Genomic DNA, 24518 nt, shown 5'->3' on the forward strand with positions numbered 1-24518 from the left:
TACGTCCAGATAAAATTCCTACCCATTCTTTTGACAGTAATAGATAGAATCCTAAGTGGTGACATATTAGATGGCAATAATTAATAATACTGTGTTACATGAAAGTATTTCCCAGGGCTGCTACTTCCTGTTCTAAATATATTCACCTTCTATTTTGTAGGACAAACAATGCGAGAAAGAAGACTCATAGAAACAAGAAATATGAAAGAAGTAGACTACACAGAAGGGGATATTCCAACAGAATGGGAAGGTACTTTTTTTCTTGTTTTGTTAACTATGAAACAAGAATGGTTTAAACATATGTAACTACAGTCTAATTTGCTCTTTTTCTCTAACCTCTTCATTTTGAGAGGTAAAATTGCTCACTTCAAGCTGAGCTTTTTAAAGTTATTTTTTTCCAAAAGTTTTGTTTAAATGAGATGATTCAGACCAGTTTAAATTGATTAGTGATGAGGAGAGCCATCTACACCCAGAGAGAGGACTGTAGGAATTGAGTTCACAATGTAGCATTTTCACTATTTATGTTGTTGTTTGCTTGCATTTTATTTTGATTCTAATTTATTTTTCTGGTTTGATTTGGTTTTCTTGCAAGATAATTGTATCTATTGAATTTAACATATATTTCTACCATATTTAACATTTAACATATATTGGACTACTTGCCATCTAGGGGAGGAGTTGGAGAAAGGGGGGGAAATTGGAATGCAAGGTTTTGCAAGAGCTAATGTTGAAGAATTGTCCATGCATATGTTTTGAAAAATAAAAAGGTTTAATAAAGAAAAATAACTAAAGAAAAATAAAAATATCAAACCATTCAAAATCAATTTAAAATTTTTTTAAAAGTTTCATTCATAAGTCTTTTGGTTTGATATCTATAGTCATTTCCAGATATTCTTATCCCACTATTAACCCTTCCTTATATCAAAAAAAAAGTCAAATAAACCCATCCTACCCAGTTATATGACCCAGTGACGTAATTTTTTTCACCTCCCTACCTAGTCTTACTCAGTACTTCGTTTGGTACTTAAGGTGATCATGGGTTCTCAAAGGCAATGCCCACATAGCATGAATTCTGACAGCATTTGCAATGCCACAGTGATTTTGAGTATGATTTTAGTACCAGACTAAGTCTGCTTTTTGAGTTTGCTAAGCCCCATCTTAGCAAGGGACAAAGAGTCATATAACTAGTAAAATTTAGTAGTGGATATTTTGATAGTGGCAAACCATCTCAAATAAACAAAACCAAAAATGGCCTCAATCTTATGTATTATCCCCCTTCCACTTCTGCAATGACTGTGAAATGATAAAAAGAAGGGAACTAAGGATCTAAATATCAATTTTTAAATCATCTATACGTTGTTACTTGACTTGATAATCTAAATGTGAGATCACTGTCCTGACCAAGAGATAACATACTACTGAAGGAACTGAATATTGTCAGTCTTGATATTCTTTTTATAAACAAGATCAAAAGAAACAAAAAAGTTACATCTAAATGAAAAAATAGTTCATATGTACTCCTTGAAGGTGCAAAAAAAAAAAAAAAGGAGTTGAAGAGTTGGTTTTATTTTTCATTTAAGGCAATACAAATTTTCTTTCATGGACAAGTCATTTCATATTGAAGTACTCAAGATTAGTATTGGGAGAAAGAAGATAATTGCAGCTTATGTGCCAATATTGGTTGCAGAGAATGAAAGGTAAAGAAAATTACATTAGAAACTTGCTAAAACCATCCAAATTAAATCAAATACATTTAATATTGATGGCTTTAACGAAAAAATGGGAATAGATGAGAATGGTGAGAAAAAAATACGTGTGTGTGTGTGTGTGTGTGTGTGTGTGTGTGTGTGTGTGTGTCTGTATGTCTGTGTATTAAAAAACCATAGATACGTACACCCATATATACCTGTATACAAAAGAAAGGTTGGTTCAGGATGATAGTAGCTCACACCAAAGTATATGCCTTTATATCATGAATGCTTTTTTTGAGCAGGAAAAAATTGGTAGGTACTAGATATGGCAAACATCAAATAACTTGACTAAACATATTTTAATATATAGGAAAAAATAACTATAATGTAGGAATAATTTCTGAATAAGTTCTATATACTCATGAATTGTTACAGCACTGAAGCCAACTTGAAGAATTTTTTATAAATGGTGAGGTCCTCCAAATACTTCTAATTCTCTTCTTGCTTCTGGTTGTATCAAGTTGTTTCTTGAATTAAAAGACATACGAGTAACCTTTATGAAATATTTGGCTAATCACCAACACAGGAAAGATCAAATAAATAGAAAATGTCTGTAGCCTAGATTATGTCCTATGTATTTACTGATAGCTGTAGAGTTGTGTATCAGTATTTGTATATAAGTTGGGCCTGGAATTTAAAAAGAGAGATTGATTCACACAGTCTTATACGAAATTGCAAAGTTCTTTTAATCTTTTTTACTCTAACAGTCTAAACAGTTTTTATACCAACTAATGTTTCTTTGTGGTTATCAAGGAATTACAAATTAATACTATACATGGGTTATACTATACAATTGAAAGATGCATGATGAATGTGAACAGGTTGTAATAGCTAACCATTGAAGAACTACAAAGAACAAAAAAAAAATGTCATCCACCTTCACCTCTTTGCAGTATTTGTTAATTATTGATTTACCTTGTCTTCATAGATATTCTCTTTTCTAAGTTTCCATGATATTCATCTCCTTTGGTTCTTCCCTATCTGTCTTACCATTCTTTAGGTCTCTTTTGCTGCTGCTTCATCCATGTCATTCTACTTATGATAGGTATCTGCCCTGATTTTAATCTGAGGGCTTCTATTTTTATTCTATAGAGTCTTAGTTATTATTCTCATCAGTTGTTGGATTTACTTATCATCTTTGTGCAAGTGATTCGGTTTTGTATCTTCAGTCCTCACTTCTCTCATGAGCTATAGTCACATATCACCTCACACATTTGTTTCTTAAGTATCTCGAAGTGAGGTGTCTTGAAAAAAAGATCTTATCTTTTCCTCTAAGTCCTCCTTTTTTATGAAGTTATGTCTTATTGTTGAAAATAGTATTGAATATTTAAGTAAGCTTTATATGTGAAAGATGTTCATAACTGTAAATTTAACTATAAGTATTCCCACATAAGCAAGGAGAATGCAGCATCTTATTGCCATTGTTTAAAACAGTATGTATAAATGTATCTATTCAACATGGTGATGATCCAATGACATAACTTTGGTTCTTTTTTTTAATATTACATCATTTAGCTTGTTTCACTTCTCAGTGCATCATCATTTCTTTTTCCAGCAACTTTACTACAGTCTACCAACAACTGGAAGGAAAGAACTTTTCGTATTAAACTGAATATCTCTGCTTGCTTAATTTATGATATGTCTTATATGTGTTCTTCATCTTCATTTTAGAATGGGAAGAAGTCAAAACAGAATAAAAAAGCTTGACAGATTTCTAGTTCTTTCTGAACAGTCTTCATATGATGACTCCTAACTTTTTTGAAATATTATTAATTTCTGTAGCATAATATGTATCCATATTCAAATATAGATGAAAGGAATGTATTTTTAAAGTAAAATATAAATGAAGTTAAGATTATGTGAACTAACTTTTCCTAGGGATTATTGTAGATGCTCTACAATTAACTATTTTAAAGTTATTCCAAGTTAAACTTGCCAATTTATTTTTATTACTGTTTTTTGAAAAAATCTTTCCTTTTTATTACGGTAATCTTAAGAAACCAACAAATGTGGACACTTGTCTATACAAAGAACAGAAAAAGAAAGGTACAGATGAAATCATAAATCTCTGCTAAACACACTTTTTTTACATGTATTTCAAATTTAACATGGTAGTTCTAACAATATCCTAGTTGTCTGTCTCCTTTTTGACTTCCTTTTCTTTTCTGTATTTTCATGTGATTATTGATATTCTATTCTTCTACTTTTTTTAGTCATTGTTATCATTGTTGCCCAACTCTTTAAAATAAAGCATATTCCCTTGTGACAGATAATCTCATCAAACAAATCCACACATTGGCCATATTATGATCTCTAGTTAGTCCATCACCTTTTTTCCCAAGAAATGGGAAACATGTTTTATCATAGAACTTGTGGAGAGTTATTATTGGTCATTGCTTTGATCATTTAATAAGTAAAATTATTGAATAGTTTTTTAAATTTAAAATTCAATCTTATTTTTTTTTTCAGTTTTAAATTTTTCCCAGCTCTTCTTCTTCTTCTCACTGAAAAGGCAAGGAGAAAAAATCTAATATATGTATAATCATGAAAAACAAATATCCTTATTAGTCATGTTCAAAAAAAAAAAAAAATAAGAATGGAAGAAAAGAAAATATTCCTCAGTCTGCACTCTGAAACCATCAGTTCTTTGTCTGGAGATCAAAAGTATGTTTCATCATGGATCTTTTGGAATTATGATTGTTGTGTTGATCAATTACTAAGTCTTTCATAGTTGATTATCTTTTTAATATTGTTATTCATACAAGTACTTTTGCATTACATTCATCTATCATATCATAACAATCATAACTTCATGATTTATATATATGTATATATGTTACTTCTGTCATTCCTTAATTGAAATTATTCTTAAGTCTTAAATCATTGTTGTTGTTGTTTTTTTATAGTGTCATAGTCATTATATAAAATATTTTCCTAGTTCCCCTCACTTTACTTTGCCTTAAGTTTACTCATTGAGATAGAAATCTCTGTTTTCTCTGAAATCATCCCTCTTGTAATTTCTTGTGACTTAATACTGTATGTTCATATTATATTTATAATCTGTTCAGCAGCAGCTACTTTGTTTCCATTTCTTTGAAAAAAAAAAAGAAAAAACATATACATATTTTTTATGCATATAGATCCTTTTCTTTTGATCTTTCTGGAGAATAGGCCTAGTATTGAAATTATTGGGTCAAAGTCACAGTTTATTGATTTTTAGGAACATGACTCTAAAATACTTGCCTTATAATGGTTCAAACAGCTCATAGCCCCACCAGCAATACCTTAGTATACATGTCCTCAAACAGCTCCTTTTTGGCATATTTCTGATGGGTGTAAGATACAACCTCAAAGGAGTTTTGCATTGCATTTACCTGTTAGTGAGTTGGAACATTTCTCATAACGTTTTTGATATTTCACTTTTCTTTTGGTTAGAATTGTCTTTTCATATCTTTTATCTAGCTAGGAAAGATTCTTATATATTTGAATAATTTCCCTTGGAAATGAGAACTTAGAGAAATTTAATGCAAATATTTTCCTCCAGTTAACAGTTTTTCTCTTTTAATTTTAAATATATTGATTTTATTTATGAAAATAATTTTCAATTTCATATAATAAAAATCACCAGTTTTACCTTCTGTAGTCTTTTCTATAGCTTACCTGTTGAATTCTTGACTGTCTATAGTTATATAACTTTCACAATTATTTTGTTTTTGTTTCTGACTCTCTGTTCTCTTTTGTGCCTTTCCTTTTATACCTGCACACATACACATACACACAAATCCATGCACACATATATACACTTATATATATTCTATGATACCTTTTTTCTTTTCTTTACTTTGGTTGGGCTTATGGGCAAACAACTCTTTCTTGGTCTGTCTCTTTCTCCCAAATTTCCATCCATCTAGGGAAAAAAAAAAAAAAGACAAAACAAAATCCTTGTAACAAGTATAAAGTTAAGCAAGAAAAAAAATTCTCCTTTCTTTCAGAGTTGTCTTTATAGTGTTGTTGTCGTTTAAATTATTTTCCTCATTCTGATTGTTTCATTCTACTTCGTTTCATATGTCTTTTCCAGTTCCTCTGAAACTGTCCCTTTATTTATTATAATGAATATTTCATTATATTCATATTCTGCAACTTGTTCAGTCATTCCCAATTGATGAGTGCCCTCTTAGTTTCCAAAAAGAGCTACTTAAAATATCTTTGAATTAAGAGCTTCTTTTCCATTCTTTTGATTCCTTTGGAATATAAGAATAGTCAGGAATTCACTGAATAAAGAGAATGTATAATATGACTTAGGAACCAAGTTCCAATTTGTTTTCCTTGTTCTAAATTGTGTCACTCAACCAATTCACAGTTTCAACCAAAAATACATTAATATTCTATTTTCCCAGTATTCTTCCAACAATTTTCATTATCTTTTTAAAAAATTATCTTTGCCATTCCAATAGGTGCAGAATAGAACTTAAGATATTTCAATTTGTATTTTTCTTCTTAATGATGCAATGCTTTTTTTTTTCATCTAGCTGTTGTGATCTTCTGCTTTTCTTCTTTTGAAAATTGCTTCTTCATCTTGTTTGAGCATTGATCTATTGGAGAATACTCTTGTTCCCATATATTTGAATTAATTCTCCCTATGGATATCTCTTGAATATCAGACATTGATTGCAAAGATTTTTTCCAGTAAATGCCTCAACTTCTAACTTTACCTGCATCTCATTGTGCAAAAACTTTTAAAATTAAAATTAAAATCCCTTGTTCAAGAATTTTTCCCTTATCCATAGATGTAAAAGATTATTTTCTATTCAGTTTATTTATGATTTGACTTTTAAAATTTAGGATATTTACCCATTTGGCACTTACAATTTGACGTGATCAAAACCTAAATTTTGCCACACTACTTTCTGATTTTCTCAATATTTTGTTTAGTAGTAAGTTTTTAGCTCATTAAGTTGGAAGTTTTGGGTTTTATCAAACACACTGCTTCTTTATTTAATCCCCCATGGGTCTTCTGTATCTAATCTTTTCCACTGCTGAGTTTCTTGTGTTAATATTTATTATTTGCTAACTCTCTTAGTTTCTGTTCTGCCAATAAAGAGTCTTCGGTTCTGCTTTTTGTTTAGGATCTATGAAATTTGGTTGAAATCTATGAGAAACTCTCACCCAGAGTTTCTTTTCTATTCCTTCAGCCTAACCAGGCTGCTTGAGAAAAAAATAGCAATATCTTTATCTTTTTCTGTCCCCTTCATCTTTAACTGGAGTAACTTTTGATTATTTCTCCATTGAGTATAACTTGCATTGAGATGACAAAGTATTACAAGAAAGTAGATTTTCATATTATTATTCTCCATTTACTTCCAATGGCACTTTCTGTTCTCAGAGGAGGAATATTTTTTAGCACAGCATAAAACACCTTCATATAACTCTCTCAGAACTACCTCTATAGTATCCAGTCAAGTACTCTAGTGAAAGGGTTGAAACCCTATCTACTGAGATTCTTAACCCTGGTATCTGTGAACTTAGATGTTAAAGATACAGAGAAAGAGATCAATGATAGTTAAGTAGCACTAAGAAAAAACTTTCCATATAATTAGTTTTCTTTATAATTTTATGAATTTTATTTCATGCACTTAAAAACACTTTCAAGTATCTGTAGACAGAGGGTTCATGTTACAAAAATTAAGAATTGGGGCATCTATGTGGCGCAGTGTGTAAAGCACCAGCCCTAAAGTCAGTTCAAATCTGGTCTCAAGACACTTAATACTTTCTAGCTGTGTGACTCTAGAGAAGTCACTTAAGCCCAATTGCTTCAACAACAACAAAAAAGGAGTGATGAGAGGAAAGAACAGAATAGAAAGATGAGAGAAGCCTTCCTTCAGGTAGCCCTTTAGGTGGGATGGGGAGATTTTCCAAATAGGAGTAATCAACAAAAAGTGGATAACTCATTTAGGGACTACCTTGCTTTGGGCATTGAATGGAGCCTAACAAAGCTGAGGCAGAATCTGAAAGCTCTTAACCATCATTTTTTCATTTCTAAAACTACTAATAGTTTATTATCCAAAATGTGTTGTTGTTTTTAAACCAATAAGTAGACTCTTTACCAAATAAAGCTCCTTGAGGTCAGGGACTGGTTATATAAGTTCTGGCATAGTTTTTAAAATCAAAAATAGCCACAGATATAGTAAAGGAGCCCCATTAAGGTCTTGCATTACTGTCTCTTATCAACATTTATTCTAAGTAGCAGTTATAATAGTTTCTTATTCTAAAAGAACAGTAATCTGTAAAATTTACAGTATCACATTCTTAGCTACTACCTCAGTCCCATTTTGTGAGAAAACTTAGACGAAAAATATAGATCTTTTCACATTTCATTCCATATATGTTTTGATATTCTAGAAGAATATTTCCCAAGGAATCATGTTCCTTTCTCATTCTTTTTTTTTTTTTGCACTTAATAGCACTTTATTTTTTCCAAATACATGTAATTAGAACATGTAACATTCATTTTTGTAAAATTTTAAGTTGTAAATTTTTCTACCTGTCTCTTTTTTCTTCCACTTCCCAAAGACAACAAGCAATCTGATACAGGTTAGACATATAGAAACACATTAAACATATTTCTATTTTGGTCATTTGTGGAAGAACAAAAGGGGAAAATGAGAAAGAAAAAAAGCAACAAAAAAAGTAAAAATACATCTGCATTCAGAGTCTGTAGTTCGTTCTTTGGATGTGGATAGCATTTTTTATCACATATCTTTTAGATTTGTCTTGAATCATTATATAAGTGAAAAGAGCTAAGTCTGTAATAGTTGGTCATCATATAGAGTTGCTGTTACTGCTCCAATATTGGCACAGTTGGAGTAAAGGGTATGCAGAGTTTTATGTCCCTTTGGGCAAAGTTCCAAATTTTTTTCCAGAATGGTTAGATCAGTGCACAACTCTACCAGCAATGCATGAGTGTTCCAATTTTCCCACATCTTCTCTTGTTATGCCATAGTTCTCAATTTCCATAACTATCCTGACTAGTCCTGACTCAGTTTCCCTGATTCTCAAAGCTAAGTCCTAAAAAACCTCCCCTCCCTCTTTATCAGAATATTTGATAAGGATAAAAGATCTTATGTTTTAGAACATCAGAATGCCTTTCCCCATCTCAAGGTACCGGAATGTCAGATACTGTCTTATCAAGATTCCTCTCCCCATCTCTGGGGTTCCTCCCCCCATGCCTCTCCTCACTGTGTCAGAACTGGATTGTGAGAGTCATGTTCCCACTCTCAGCACCCTGATTCCGCCCCCACCTCAGTCTACCCCCTGAGTCTGAGCTGTGTGTATATAGATCATTGAGAAAACCCACATTGTTTGCTGGATTCTTGGAGACAATATTCTTATTCAGCCCTGGAACCAAACCATGGATCCATTTGGTGGTCCCAATAAATCTCTCCCATTAAGTAAATTATTAAATACTCTCTAATCTCTATCTTGCTCAGTTTCTCCAGCATTACAACTCTTAACATTTATCATTTTCCTTTTCTGTCATATTAGCCAATATGATAGGTGTGGGGGATGGTATCTCAGAGTTATTTTCATTTGCATTTCTCTAATCAATAGTGATTTAGACCATTTTTTAATATAACTATAGATCTCTTTATCTGAAAATTTCCTGTTCATATCCTTTGACCGTTTATCAATTGGTCAATGACTTGTGTCCTTATAAATTTGACTCGGTTCTCTATATATTTGAGAAATGAGGCTTTTATCAGAAACACTGCCTGTAAAAATTGTTTCCCAGTTTTCTACTTTCTTACTTTCTTTCTTTTTTTTTTTTAATTATAGTTTTTTATTTACAAGTTATATGCATGGGTAATTTTACAGCATTGACAGTTGCCAAACCTTTTGTTCCAATTTTTCCCCTTTCCCAGATGGCAGGTTGACCAATACATGTTAAATATGTTAAAGTATAAATTAAATACAATATAAGTATACATGTCCTAACAGTTATTTTGATATAAAAAAAGAATTGGACTTTGAAATAGTGTACTCTTAGCCTGTGAAAGAAATCAAAAATGCAGGCAGACAAAAATATAGGGATTGGGAATTCTATGTAATGGTTCATAGTCATCTCCCAGAGTTCTTTCACTGGGTGTAGCTAATTCAATCAATTACTACTCTATTGGAACTGAATTGGTTCATTTCATTGCTGGAGATGGCCAGGTCCATCAGAATTGATCATCATATAGTATTGTTGTTGAAGTATATAATGATCTCCTGGTCCTGCTCATTTCACTCAGCGTCAGTTCGTGTAAGTCTCTCCAGGCCTTTCTGAAATCATCCTGCTGGTCATTTCTTACAGAACAATAATATTCCATAATATTCATATACCACAATTTATTTAGCCATTCTCTAATTGATGGGCATCCAATCAGTTTCTAGTTTCTGGCCACTACAAAGAGGGCTGCCACAAACATTCATGCACATACAGGTCCCTTTCCCTTCTTTAAGATTTCTTTGGGATATAAGCCCACTAGAAACACTGCTGGATCAAAGGGTATGCATAATTTGATAACTTTTTGATAACAAATTTCCAAATTGCTCTCCAGAATAGCTGGATTTTACTTTCTTTCTAATCTTTTGTTGCATTGGTTTTGTTTGTGAAAATAATGTAATAAAAATTATCCATTTTGCATTTCATATAATGTTCTCTATCTTTGGTCACAAATTCTTCTCTTCTCCATAGATCTGATAGGTAAACTGTTCTTTATTCTCCTAATTTGCTTATTTCAACTTTATCTTAATATACAGTATGACAAAAATTGCTGCAACAAGCAGATATAAATCAGTATCTCAAATAATAAGACCTTATGTCAGAAGCTGGAGTCTTTTGGTTTTTCAAACAGTAAATTAACTACATTTTTTGCTACTGTATCACGTGTACCTAACCTCTTCCAATGATCACTCTGTTTCTTAGCCAGTATCAAATACTTTCGATGATTGTTGCTTTATAATACAGTTTTAGATCTGGTACAGCTAGGCCACCTTCCTTTGCAATTATTATATAATGTTTGTTTGAAAATCTTTTTTTTGAAGTATACCTTTTTTTATAAATTTAAAAATAGAGAGTGTATTTTAATATCCTTTAATTTTAATTTTAATATCCTTTATGAATATACGTACACAGAATTAACAAAGATGACTTTTTAGGTGATAAGTTTCCATCATAATACTATATTTTTTCATTCCCTTTTAGAAAAGGAAATAATAGATATTCCTAATGTAATATTGCACAGATGCAGACTACTGATAACCTTTCTGTAATTTAATTCTAAATGGTCACCTACTATATCTAGTGATAGAACATCTCATTTACCTCCTCAGCTCCTGTTGATAATGCCTCTGAAAGGATATCAGTCATTTTCAATGTCTTTGGAGACTAAGTGATTGCTTCCTTCAGGATTTTACTGCTTTCCTCTAATGTCCTTCTTTTTAAAAAAAAAAAAAAAAAAGCTGGTAACATTCGTGATTAATGGGAGTTTTAATTTGCATGCTCACTTTTACGCTCATTATGGTATGGTATGTGCCAGTAGGAGTATTAAAGTTCAATGAAAATCTCATGCATACTAATGAGAATGCAAATAAGCATTGATGAAAGAACGCCAGTATCTCAAAAGTATGAAATGTCCAGTTAGCTTTCCAAATTCCACACAGACAGCGTTTGTGTTATAATGAATGCTGAATGTAGGCTATACCACATAGATATAATTAGCAATGGCAACATAATTATACCATTGAAAATTGGATAGAGGTTCGGTTTCAGAGAAAAAAGTGCAATAATTTAATATTAATATATATTTTTTCATTTCTTCCTAATCTTTGCCTTCTTTAAGAACTTGAGAAATTTCCATAAATAAATGTTCACATTGAAATTTTAACTGCAACTTTTACTGAATATATAAATGAAAATGATGAACAGGCATCAACTATCATTATAAGGACATAATTTCAATTATTAAGGTTCTATTCTAGTTAAAATAGGAAGAATGTTTCAGTAACAACATTCACATATTTATGTAAAAGAAATTCCTTTCCTGTCATCCATTTAAAATTAAATTAAAGAACCACATAGAGTTATAAATTCTCAAGGAAACTCACAGTTGGAATGAATCTTGGAGACCATTAATCCAACCTATACAAATCTATACCTGAGCACAAATCTTCACTACGATATCAAAAACAATCATACTATGTATTTTTTCTTGACATAAAGGTAGGTATTATTAAAAACACTTTATCCTCATGTAGCTATACAATGCCTTCGATCTCAGCTTTTAGAGGAAATTAAGGCTGGTAGATGTTTTAAGTTTAAGAGTACTGAGTTTCAGTAGACTTTAAGTTGCTCAGGTTTTCACATGAAGTCTGTCACTAATATGATAAATCCATGGGATGATGTTTCACATCAGATTGTTGAAGGGAGGGGTGAACAAGCAGGTCAAAGTTTCCATAATTTTCATCATTGAAATAGGACATGTGAGTGGATAATCCATTTCCAGCCTATTTAAGACAGGTAGACCTGGAGGGGAGGAAGGGGAAAAGGATTAGGTGATTTGCCAAAGGTCAAATACCTAATAAGTGGAAGTGACTCAAGTCTTCCTGATTCTTATTCCAACATTGTATTCTCAGCTACCAGGTTCCTCTTTATTGAGATAGAAAGAACATACATTATATTTCTGTACAGTTCTGTGAACTTAGCCATTATAAAAATAATTGTGGTGACCTTAGGAATGCAATGCCATCTGTCTTTAAGGAAAACACATTTTGACTGTAGTTCCCCAGTACCTCTTTGCCTGCATCAGATTTATGAGCTATTTTCCTCTACCTTAAGAATGTCCATTATTGTTATAATTTTATAAAGCATTAAATGTTTCTTTGTAGAGGGACTCTGTGTTTTTGAAAAGTTAAAAAAAAAAAAGAAAAGAAAATGCAAGTGATTAATAGCTATGTGAGGAAAATGTTCCATGTCACTTAAAAATAAAAGAATTGTAAAAAAAAAAAAAAAACATAATGGAGTTAAAGGCTGCAAATACTATGAAATGATGGATACTTCACTACACAGTTGGTGAAGTTGTGAGTTGGTCTAACCATTCTGGAAAACAATTTGGTTTTACTGAAAACTATTAAACTATTAAAAGCTTTAAACTACTCATGCCCTTTGACCTAATGGTGCCACTACTGGTCATTCGTCCCAAGGAAGAGAAATAATAATTTAAAATTCTTATATGATAAAGAATTTTAAAGTATGTACTATCTAATAAAGAATGATAAACAGATTGTAATATGTAAATGTGATGGGATATTACTATGCTATAAGAAATTATAAACAAAATAAATGCAGAGAAGTATAGGAAGATGAACATAAACTGATGCAAAGTGAAGTAAACATTTAGGCAAACAATATACACAATGATTACAGTACTGTATGTGAAGAACTTTATATTACAAACATTATAAGATGTAAAGAACAAGTTGTCCTTAAAGAAGGATGTGAAGAAACATTTCCACCTGCTTCTTTTTGAAAGTCAGGGTCCAAGAGCATAGAACATTGCCTGAAATATATTTTTCATTGTGTTGATTGGTTTTATTGAATACTTCCTCTTCCTCTTTATTTTTTTGAAAGAATTTTTTTTTGGAATGTGGGTTCTAAAGAATGTGTCTGAGTGAGGAAGGAGAAAATGACATAAGGAAAAATAAAAGCAATATAAAGAGCAAACTAAAATCCTTAAAAATGTATTTTAAAAATGAAAGGTTATGTGTGTGTATGTGTTTACTAAAAGAATTACATATACAAGTGTATCTAAAACAATACTTTTTGCAAGGTAAGTTCTCATCAGTTGGGGAATGGCTAAAAAAAGTATTATGAAGAAATGACTAATATAGAAAATTTAGAAAAACTTGAGATAACTTGTATGAACTGAAAGAGAACCAAATTCAAAAAAATTAGAATACATAGTAACTACAGAAAAGTAAAGAACACAACTCTAAAAGACATCAGAACTTAGATCAGTGCACTGGCCACCACTGACTCTAAGGGCATGTTAGTCAGATCTCTCTTTTTTCATAGAACAATGGTGAATTACAGGTGTAAAGAAAAGAATGTGTTTTCAGTTTGTGTTGATTAACTATTACAAGGAAGGTTTCTTAGGAGTATGGTCCTAGGAAGTAACAATGAGATATTATTTTTTAAAATAAGTTTTTTTTAAATAATAGAAAATGAAAGTCATAGAATTATGGAACAAATGTTTTAATTTTGAAAGAAGGGAATAGAATGAAGTCTCTAGACTAGAGGCCAGCGAGTTCACCTTTGATTTCTGGCAAGATTCTTTAATGTATTAAGGTATTGCATTTTTTATGGAACTAGTTAGCTTAACTTCCCAAAGAATAAGTCAAGTTAAACTTATTTCTGTTTTTGACATAGTTGCTAGATTAATAAATCAAGGGGATATGGCAAATATTTTAAATAAAAATTTAATAAAACATTTGACAAAATAATAATACGATGAAGTAGATTTAAAATGCATGACTGGTAAGACCCAAGGAATAATCTTCAGTAGTTTGATCTTTGCTTGGAAAGGGACCTCTGGTGGAATGACACAGAATTTGTACTTAGTTCATTTTTATCTATGATTTGCATAAGGCATGATAGTAAGCTTATCAAATTGGCAGATAATGGAGAACTGGGAGGGATGGCTAGCCCACTGCATGCTTCAAAAATAACTTGACAAACTAGAAAATTGGTGAGTTTCGACTAAGATGATATCTAATAACGTGGAATCACAAACATAAGGCAAAGGAAATGTAACAAGACACTATCCCAATTCTTCTATAAAAGGTCTGGGAGTTTTAATGCGTTTTATTAATGACTTAATATTAACTTAATTGTACTGTAACTGAAGAAATATAAGTGTAATCTTAGGCTGTATAAAGAGAAGTAGGCCTTCTAGGACCAGAGCAGTAAGAAGTCTGCTCTGCTTGTCCAGACTGCATCTCCATTATTTGCATTTTTTCCTAGTTGTCACATTTTAGTAAAACTATTGGTAAACTGGAGGACAATCAGAATGGGAGAAAGTCCTTGATATGACCATATAAAAATTGATTGAAGGAAGTAAAGATACTTAACCTGGAGAAGAGAAAATAAAGATAGGTAAAAAGAGCTGTTTTGTGGAAAAGGGAAATATCTTTTTTCTCTTTACTTTTTTGAAATATTTTATTTTTCCAAATACAGGCAAAGATCGTTTTCAACATTCACCTTTGCAAAACCTTGGGTTTTTTTTTTTCTTCCTCTCTCCTCTCTAAGATAGCAAACAATCCAAAATAGGTTAAATATTTACAGTTCTTTTAAATAGTCATCTTTAATGTGCATATTCCATATTCTTTTCCATATTCATCATGCTGCACAAGAAAAATCAAATCAATAGTGAAAAAAACATGAGAAAGAAAAAAAACCAAGCAAACAAATAACAAAAAAGGTAAAAATAATATGCTTTGATCTACATTCAGTATCCATATTTCTCCCTCTGGATGTGTATGGCACTTTCCATCCCAAGTCTATTAGAATTGCCTCGAATTGTCTCATTGTTGAAAAGATCCAAGTTCATCACAGTTGATCATCACATAATCTTGTACTACGTATAATGTTCTCTTGGTTTCTGCTCACTTCACATGTTATCAAAACTTGTACGTTTTCCAGGCTCTTATGAAATCAGCCTGCTCTTTGTTTCTTATAGAATAATAATGTTCCATTACATTTATATACCATAACTTATTTAGCCATTCCCCAATTGATGTGCTTTTGTCTTGCCTTGCTTTTTACTTGATATCAGATTGAAGATTAAAAGCTAATAATAGGCAAATTTAGGCTTAATCTGAGGAAAATCTTCTTAATAAAGATATGCAAAAATGGTTTAATTAGGCTGAACCTGCACTTGAGGTAGTACATGGTTGGAGAACTGTGCCTGGAGAAAGGAAAGCTTGAATTCAAATTCTAACCTCAGACAATTCACTCCGTGAATCTGAGCAAGTCCATCAACCATCTACCTCAGTATCCTCCTTTGTAAAATGGGGATAATAATAGCGCCTACCTCAGTGAGATTTTTGTTGGGATCAAATGAGATTATTGTTGTAAAGGACATACATAACACAGTATCTGGCACATAGTAGATATAGTAAAAATAATTCCCTTGACTAAAGATCTTCAAAAAAAAGTCTTGATGACTAAACACTTGGGAACAATATGCACAAGGCTATATTTCTTGCTTGGATTTGACTATATGGCTAATGAGGTCCCTTCCAGCTCAAATTTTGTGACTAGAAGAATATTAACTTGAGAAATGAACCAACTGCATTCTCTAGCAATGGAGAGAGTACAGGGACAGTGATATAATTAAAAGTACCTACAACATTGGAATGAATATCATTCTAAGGATTAATTAAAAAATTTAAAGGAAAAAACTTTTAACTGAATAATGCACTAAATTTTTCTAAAAGTGGCCTTATTCCTAAGAAATGTTAGCACCATTAGATTGATAACTTTAGCTTATAACTATAGAGAGTCATTTGAAAGGTTTGATTATTGCTACTACATCTATAAAGAATCTTGTTTTTAATAGGTATTAAAGCCCTACTCAAAGAAAAAATATATTGAAATTTTAACAATAATAGTAATAACTGTGCTAATCTTGAGGACATTTATAGATGAAGTCTCATGGCAGGTGAAAGGTGAAGGCTTTCAAATGCTTTTAGAAATAAAATCACAGATTTTATAATCAAAGAAGAAAAACCTACTGAGATATTGTCAACTGCGCCTATACAAATTTGAAAGAATATACTTGATGAAGGATGTGAGAGGGAACCAGAGAGATACATCCTTATAATTATATTATTTACTGAAATACATAGGAGAAGATCCTATTGTGCTTATTGTTTTTGACTATAAGAAAGCATTTTATTTGGCAGAGCAAACACTACCTCAGTGTCCAATAAAATAACTCCCATACATAATTTAAAATCATATAAGAGTCAAGATGTAACAAAGATTACTAGACATCAAGAAAAATATAAAACAGGATCATATATATTCACAAAAGATGTCTGTTACTATCCCAGGAAAGGTCCACCACAGAATCCAAAAAGAAGTAACTCCTTGTACATGATGTTTGTAGATATGTTTTGATTATATCAAGCTCATAAATATTGTGAATAGAATAATAATACCACCCAATACTTACATGGCATTTTGAAGTTTTCAAAGTGCTTTACATATGCTATCTCATTTGATTTTTACAACAACTCTGAGGTAAGTTACTCCTCAAAAGAATTAAGCCTTTACAAACAGAAAAAAACAGATGAAGAATTTCTGATGTCTGGTGGATAATGCCATATGTTAGACTTAGGTTAGTTAGGTAGACCTAGTTTTAAATCCCTCTGATATTTACTGGGTGTGACATAGTTCATTTATCCTTTCTTTCTAAATCCTTTTTTCTCATCTATGAAACACAGATTATAATAACACATACCATCTTCCCTTAAAACATTGATTTTTAACTTGGGCCCCCAAATGATCTGTGGATAGATTTCAGAGGGTCTTTGAACTTGCTTGAGGAAGAAATTGCATACTTCTTTTCACTAATTTCTAAATGAAATTTACCATTTCCTTCCATTGTAATTTTTTTTTAACTTCTAAAGAATCTGTAGGTTTCATCAGACTGCCATAAGGGGCCATGACACATAGAAAAGTGTTTTTAAGTTTTAGGCTTAAATGAGAATCAAAATTGAGTACATTGCAAACTCTACAGAAATGTCCATTGTAACAAGCAATTGAATGTACAAACTAGAATTGTATCAGTAAGCACATACTTTTTGGGTATACATTGAAGATAGATAATGAACTGGATTTAGAATGGAATGGAAGGCAAAAAGTAGGCTTTATTGTATTTGAGAAATCATGAAAGGCTTATAATAAACTCAAGCTTCTTCTTGAAACAAAGGCCCATGTTTTCAACATCATTATTTCACTCAAGATATTATATGGCTGTGAATCATGTAATATCCCAGTCTCCAAAGAATTAAAGTTGTAGGTCAACCAAAGGACAATGAATTGGATTCACAGTAGGCATGAGACTATAATATAATACCGAGGAATAACTGGGCAGAGCAGATTTAAATAATATTATTAGAGATCTTTTTGAATGGAAAAATGGGTAAGGCAAGTCTTTAAAGAGAATGAAAATAAGAAAACGAACATCCCACTGTCAATTGTCCAAACAATCTCAAGAGATGTAGAGAAAGATTCCTTCAGCATGGTAAGGGAGGATACCTTTGGGGGAGGTATGTGACAAGAGGAGATGGGCAGAGGTCAAAAAGTGGGTAGATTGCAACCATTCCCAGTGGAGGAAGTAACTCACATCAAATACATTGGTCCTTGGAATATTGAAAATAACAATTTTTTGACGGACAAAAGCAGCTACACCCAAAGAAAGAACACTGGGAAACGAATGTGAACTATCTGCATTTTTGTTTTTCTTCCCGGGTTATTTATACTTTCTGAATCCAATTCTCCCTATGCCACAAGAGAACTGTTCAGTTCTGCAAACATATATTGTATCTAGGATATACTGCAACATATCCAACATATAAAGGACTGCTTGCCATCTAGGGGAGGGGGTGGAGGGAGGGAGGGGGAAAAATCGGAAAAGAAACGAGTGCAAGGGATAATGTTGTCAATATAAAGTAATCATTAAATAAAAATTAAAAAAAAAAAAAAAGAAAAAAAAATAACAATTTTTATGAGTAAAGGATTCCTAAGTCTCAGCCCTCTCAATTTAAATAAGCTGAATTCTGGCACAATCATAAAGTTTTCATTGTAATTCACTTTAATACTATAGTACCTTAAAGTTAATTCAGACTATATGAGATGTAACTCTTAAGGAATGAGACTCACTGTGTGGTTCAAAAATAATAATGCCTCTTAATTTTCAAAATATATATAAAGACAGTTTTCAACATTCACCCTTGAAAAATCTGGTGTTTCAAATTTTTCTCCCTCCCTTCTCTTACCCGTCTTCTCCTACACAATTTATGTCTGTGGTTCAAGAAATTCAATCTTATTCCATTGTAATTATAATTCATTTTATAATCAGTTTTGTTTTTTCATTTTTTCCTAAAATGGGGTAATACATTTCAGTGTTGTTTTTCCTTACAGCTTGGATTAGGAAAACAAGAAAGAATCCACCTACCATTGAGGTAAGATTTCACTATGCAAACATTCTAATAATATGTTTGATTAGTGTATTTACTCATAAGAAATGAAAACTATGTTTATTTTGCACTTGAGTAAATATTTAATTACATTTGTTATACATTCTATGGAATTTTAAAATACAAAATATCAGCAACTACTTACTCACGGTTTAAATATAAATTAGACAATGTAAAAAGAACAGGAACTGTTCAAGAAAAGTCTCTTACTAAAGGTGTTTCAAGAGCATAGTTCTTTGATTTTTTTTTAATTACTAATCCATGGCAGATTTGTGGGAAATATATAAATATTCCTTTATACTTAGAATAGTCTTTTATAGTTAACAGTACACATTTCCATAAACATTCATATTTTACTAATGATTTTCACTTCTTGTCATCATATTCTGCCATCTGTTAAAGACAGTGGTATAAAGTGCATGAACATTTCAGAACACTCTCTAGTGGTAAAGACCTCTTCTGCTAAATTTCCCTTTTGTGGCATATTCTTTAAGCACTGCCCTGTCTGTAGGAAATGCCTTTCTTGTTTTGTAGGATCTTCCAGACTGTGTGCTCTGTGGGCATGCCTTCAAAGTCTTGGGGCAATTCCACAAGAGAACTGCTTCTAAATTCTATAATGTGTTGGCTACATATTGAAAGATTCATTTATTATCCTGCCCCAGTGTTAAACACTGAATGCAGGTTTAGGAAGATTGTATACTGCTATAACATAAAATTTCCAGATTTTGATCTGTGTTAATATGGAAGCCCAACTAAAATATCAGGCAGATTTATTACTCTTTGACTTGCTTTTCTCTAGGCTGTAATATAAAAAGCTTTATTCTATGAGCATGAAGTATGTACACTTCACCTAGAGCTCTAAATTATTATGTGGCAAATTGTTAGATAAAATCCATAGACAGTTTGGAACTGTGTTATTTTCAAACTGTGTTTTTATTCATATTTTTTCACTTAAAAAGTATATTTGTCTTTAAGTATTATCCCATAATGTTGAGTAACCTCAATGTAAAATAATACTAAAAGTATCAATTATAACTGTTATATTATTCATCTTTGGATCTCTTACCCCTAAGGTTGAGCAAGCTGCTTGAGTGAATGCAGATTTACCTAGCCTCCTATAGCTATTATATATGCCACTATACTTCTATAGTTTCATATCCCTTCCAGCTTTCTATCCAGGCCATTTTGTCATCTTCCCTACCATCATGTGCATCATCCCTTTTCTACCCCAACCCCTGCCCATCCCATTTTTTCCTCTGAACATAGTAAGCAAACCAAGAGTGCCACTTACAAGGGGCATGTCAATTAGCATTTCTCAACTAATATCTGACTTCACAGACCAAGCTCTCTTCCCTAATTATCATTTCCATGTGTGTGTGTGTGTGTGTGTGTGTTTGTGTTACATTTTTCTTATTTGAACAAAAGAATTTTGAAAGGAGGAATTATCTTGCTTAACTATGTACCATAGCAAGCATCCAATAAATAAATACTTTTTCACTCATTGTTTTGATCCCTCCATGAGGTTTGTATTTAAAGTACAATTAGTGAAGCGATCAACAAATCTGGTTTTGAAAAATCATATTATTTAATTTTACTTAAGTGTTTTATGTATATGTATAAAGGTATACTTGGTTGTATAGATAAAAAGTTATAGCAGAACTTATTTTATAGCAGAACATTACACCCACAGATTTAAACAACAAATTGATACCAATTCTCTTCCCTTTCTTGCTTATGTCATATAGTTTGATGTGTGGCAATAAGAAAGATGGCTAACTTAGGGTTTGGGTTGACAATAAGAAAGATGTGTAACTTAGGGTTTTGGTTGAATTTCTTCTGTTAATTCAATAATATCTAGAAAGTATTTTAAAAGAAATTAAATTAAGATTATTTTAAGTGCTGGACTCCTCTGAATTAAAGCATTAAACTGTAAAGAAAATTATCAAATTCCACAAAAAAGCCATTCCATCTTCAAACTGTTACATTATCTGTAACTATAGGTCTTTATTAATTGCCATTAGGGACTGGGCAGAAATATTTGAATGTTACTTTCAACCATTTTTGTACTAGTTTGAATTATAGGCTAATTAAGTCTGTAGGTGGCTATGCAATTGAAATTTTGTGACTGTATTTTTTACTGAGATCCAAGTTTGGCCACAAATCTTTGTGAAACTTTCACAGACCTTCAAGAGGTTAGCTTCTGCTGCAGTAGCAATAAAAAGTGTCCTACAAATTTTAAAAGTTCTATCTGTTCATAACAAAGTATTGATGCATCTTAACACAAATGGATTGTTGCTGAGTTGACTTTGATAAACTGACTTCTGATTTCAGGGTTGGTTTATTAACACATTTCTTTTCATCTTATTTGACTTTTTTCTGTTTTTTTAAAAAGGATTATAGGCCCCTGGGGGGAAAAAACTTGCTATTATTCATTTATTTTTAGGTCTATTCATGTTCCCAATTATTTCTTGCTTTAGAATAAAAAGAGATAGATATATATTTTTAAAATGTACAACTTCAATTTAGAAGTGAGTGACAAGTCATTCATATATATATATATCATTGGTTAGAAACACAAGTACTGTTATCTTTTTTAAAGATAAGCTAAAAATTAGGGAAGTTGTAATGGCCAAGAATTCTTATCTACAACTCAAAAAATATTTTGACAAAAGAATTTTCCATAATCTCTTTCTCTACTTCCTTAAAGAAGTATTACTAAGCATAATAAAAATGTATTTACATCTCAAACTACAGCTTTGCACCTGTGGTCATATTAAATTCTGAACTAAGCTGATGATCATATTGATTGTCCATAATTTGGATTTTTAAAATCAGTTTGCATGCTGAGTTATAGCATCCTATAGGGTTATTTTTAATAATAATAATAATAGCTTTTTATCTTTCAAAATTCATGCACAGATAGTTTTCAACATTCACCCTTTCAAAACCTTGTGTTCCAAAATTTTCTCCTTTCTTCCCTTTCACCTGCTTCCCCCAGACAAGTAATCCAACATAGGTTAAACTTAATTCTAAACATATTTCCACATTTATCATGCTGCACAAGAAAAATCTGATCAAAAGGGAAAAAATGAAAAAGAAAAAACAAGCAAACAAACAGAACAATGAAAGTGAAAATAACTATGTTGTGATCCACCTTCAGTTCCCATAATCATCATCTGGCTGCAGATGGCTCTCTCCATCACAAGTCTATCAAAATTAGTCTGAATCACCTCACTGTTGAAAAGAATCAAGTCCATCACTGTTATCATCACATAATCTTGTTGTTGCTGTGTACAATGTTCTCTTGGTTCTATTCATTCACTTTACTAGCATCAGTTCATTTAAGTCTCTCCAAACCTTTCTGAAATAATTTAATAATCTTTCATTATATTCATATACTAGAACATATTTAGCCATTCTCCAGGTGATGGGCATCAATTTCCAATTCCTTGCCACTATAAAAAGAGCTGCTAAAAACATTTTTGCACATGTGAATTCTTTTTCCTTTTTTATGATCTCTTTGGGATACAGAACCAATAACGACACTAGCTTCCTGTTTTTACTTCACTTTGAAGTATGCCATATTTTGTTCTCAATGCAATTATGCTGCTGCTGAAACAGTTTTAATTATATTCATTTGCTAATTTTTGTGTATGTTGGAATATGCTGTTTCTGTGATAATAAAGGGTATGCACATTTATAATATATCTCTCATCTGATGCATGGTTTCTGTATTTTAATGTTTAAAATAGATTTTCATATCTTCACATACCAAATAGCCAACACAAATATATTCAGGTCAAGAAAATGATTTGTAAATAAATATGTGTATGTATACACACACATTGTAATAGTTTAATAATAATATAGTATAGTAGAATAATTGAGACAACTAGATGGCATTGTGGGTTTCTGGGCTTGGAATCAGGAAGACTTCATTTCAAATTTCACCTCAATCACTTGATAAAGTAATATGACCCTGAACAAGTCACTTAACTTGTGCCTTTTTCTGTTAAATGGGAATCTAAATTTCAGGGTTGTTGTCAGTATCAAATGAGATAATATTTGTAAATCACTTTGTAGACAAAAATATTAACTGTTATTCTTAATAATGATGCTAACTTCTGTTATCAAAATGGCCCTTTTATCCATCTAATATGTGAGCAAATAGTTAAATTAAATATTCCTCTTTTAGGGATTGTCTCTTTTAAGAATATTTCAAGTCCACAATAATCTTAATTAGGAATAAAATTAGGAAAACATTGGTGTTATATAGGTATACCATGCAAATATAGATTGTATTCTTTTCCAATTTTGTCAAATTATTTCCAGATTAACCTGAGTTGTCTTTATTTTCTAATGATAATGTTCATGACTGTCTTCATTTATTGGATGCTTCACGATAGTTTGAATTAACTACTAAAGGAGTTGCACATAGAATTATAGATAATGATAACCTAATCTTTTCTCTATTTTGAGATAGAAATTCACATAGAAAAAATAGACAACAAACTTGTGGGAAAAGGTAAAAATGAATGATCCTGTTGCAGAAGAATCAGGAATCTCCAATGATTTTAATTTTTCTATTTATCATAAAATCTGGTGCTATTATATAACAAGGATAAAGTGGCAGTTTGCCACATGTCCTACATAGTTGACTAATTTAAGAAATCAATCATAAGAAATTGAATATTATTATAATGCATATAGGGAAATTCAGAAATCATTTGTACTTTCCAAGCTCTTTGTAGCACCCACTTTTTTTTTTTTTTTTGGCTGAGGCAATTGGAGTTAAGTAACTTGCCCAGGGTAGGAAGTGTGAAGTGTCTGAGGTCAGATTTGAACTCAGGTCTTCCTGACTTTAGGGTTGGTGCTTTATCCACTGCGCCACCTAGTTGCCCTGCAGCACCCACTTTTCAAAGACTTGTAGAAAAAAAGCTTGAAAAGGACCTCTTAAAAATCATCAAACTTCATTTCAGGGCACTAGTTTTTAAGCTCTTCAAATATCAGGAATTTTTAAGTCCCTAATGTATGGCAAGCATTATGCATGACATTGGTGATACTAAGACAAAAAACAAAACATTCTCTGTCCTGAAAGACCTTGTATTTTTTTAGGAGAAAGAAAATGAAAATGTACAAATGAAATAAGTTTTCAAGGGAAGAGCTTTAGCTGCTGGGACAGGGAATGGTAAGAATGAGATGCTTCAGGAAAGTTTGCATTAAAAATTGTCCTTAAATTAAGTTTTGAAAGCAAAGTGTTCTGAGATGAAAATGATGGAGTGCATTTCAGACATGGGGAATAGCCCTTGCAAGATATGAAAATTCATGGAATGTGGAGTGTGGATCAAAGAGTTGAGTGCTAAGGCATAACATGTACTAAGCATAGGAAGGTAGGTTGGAGCCAGATCATGATGGACTTTAAATGTCATTTGTTGTGTCTTGCTTTCTAAAGCCCCCAAGTTG

The 24518-nt window shown here is 31.6% G+C and overlaps 1 protein-coding gene across 1 annotated transcript in view; it reads left to right on the forward strand.

Annotated features, from left to right (window-relative positions):
• NDUFAF2 (NADH:ubiquinone oxidoreductase complex assembly factor 2) overlaps positions 1-24518 on the forward strand; it is a 228562-nt gene that overhangs the window by 124893 nt on the left and 79151 nt on the right. The window contains exons 2-3 of the mRNA XM_051991091.1: positions 161-250; positions 19000-19040. Of these exons, the coding sequence (XP_051847051.1) occupies positions 161-250; positions 19000-19040 (131 nt within the window). The remainder of the gene's footprint in view (positions 1-160; positions 251-18999; positions 19041-24518) is intronic.

The sequence above is a fragment of the Antechinus flavipes genome, chromosome 1, assembly GCF_016432865.1.
Source record: "Antechinus flavipes isolate AdamAnt ecotype Samford, QLD, Australia chromosome 1, AdamAnt_v2, whole genome shotgun sequence".
Taxonomy (NCBI): Eukaryota; Metazoa; Chordata; class Mammalia; order Dasyuromorphia; family Dasyuridae; genus Antechinus; species Antechinus flavipes.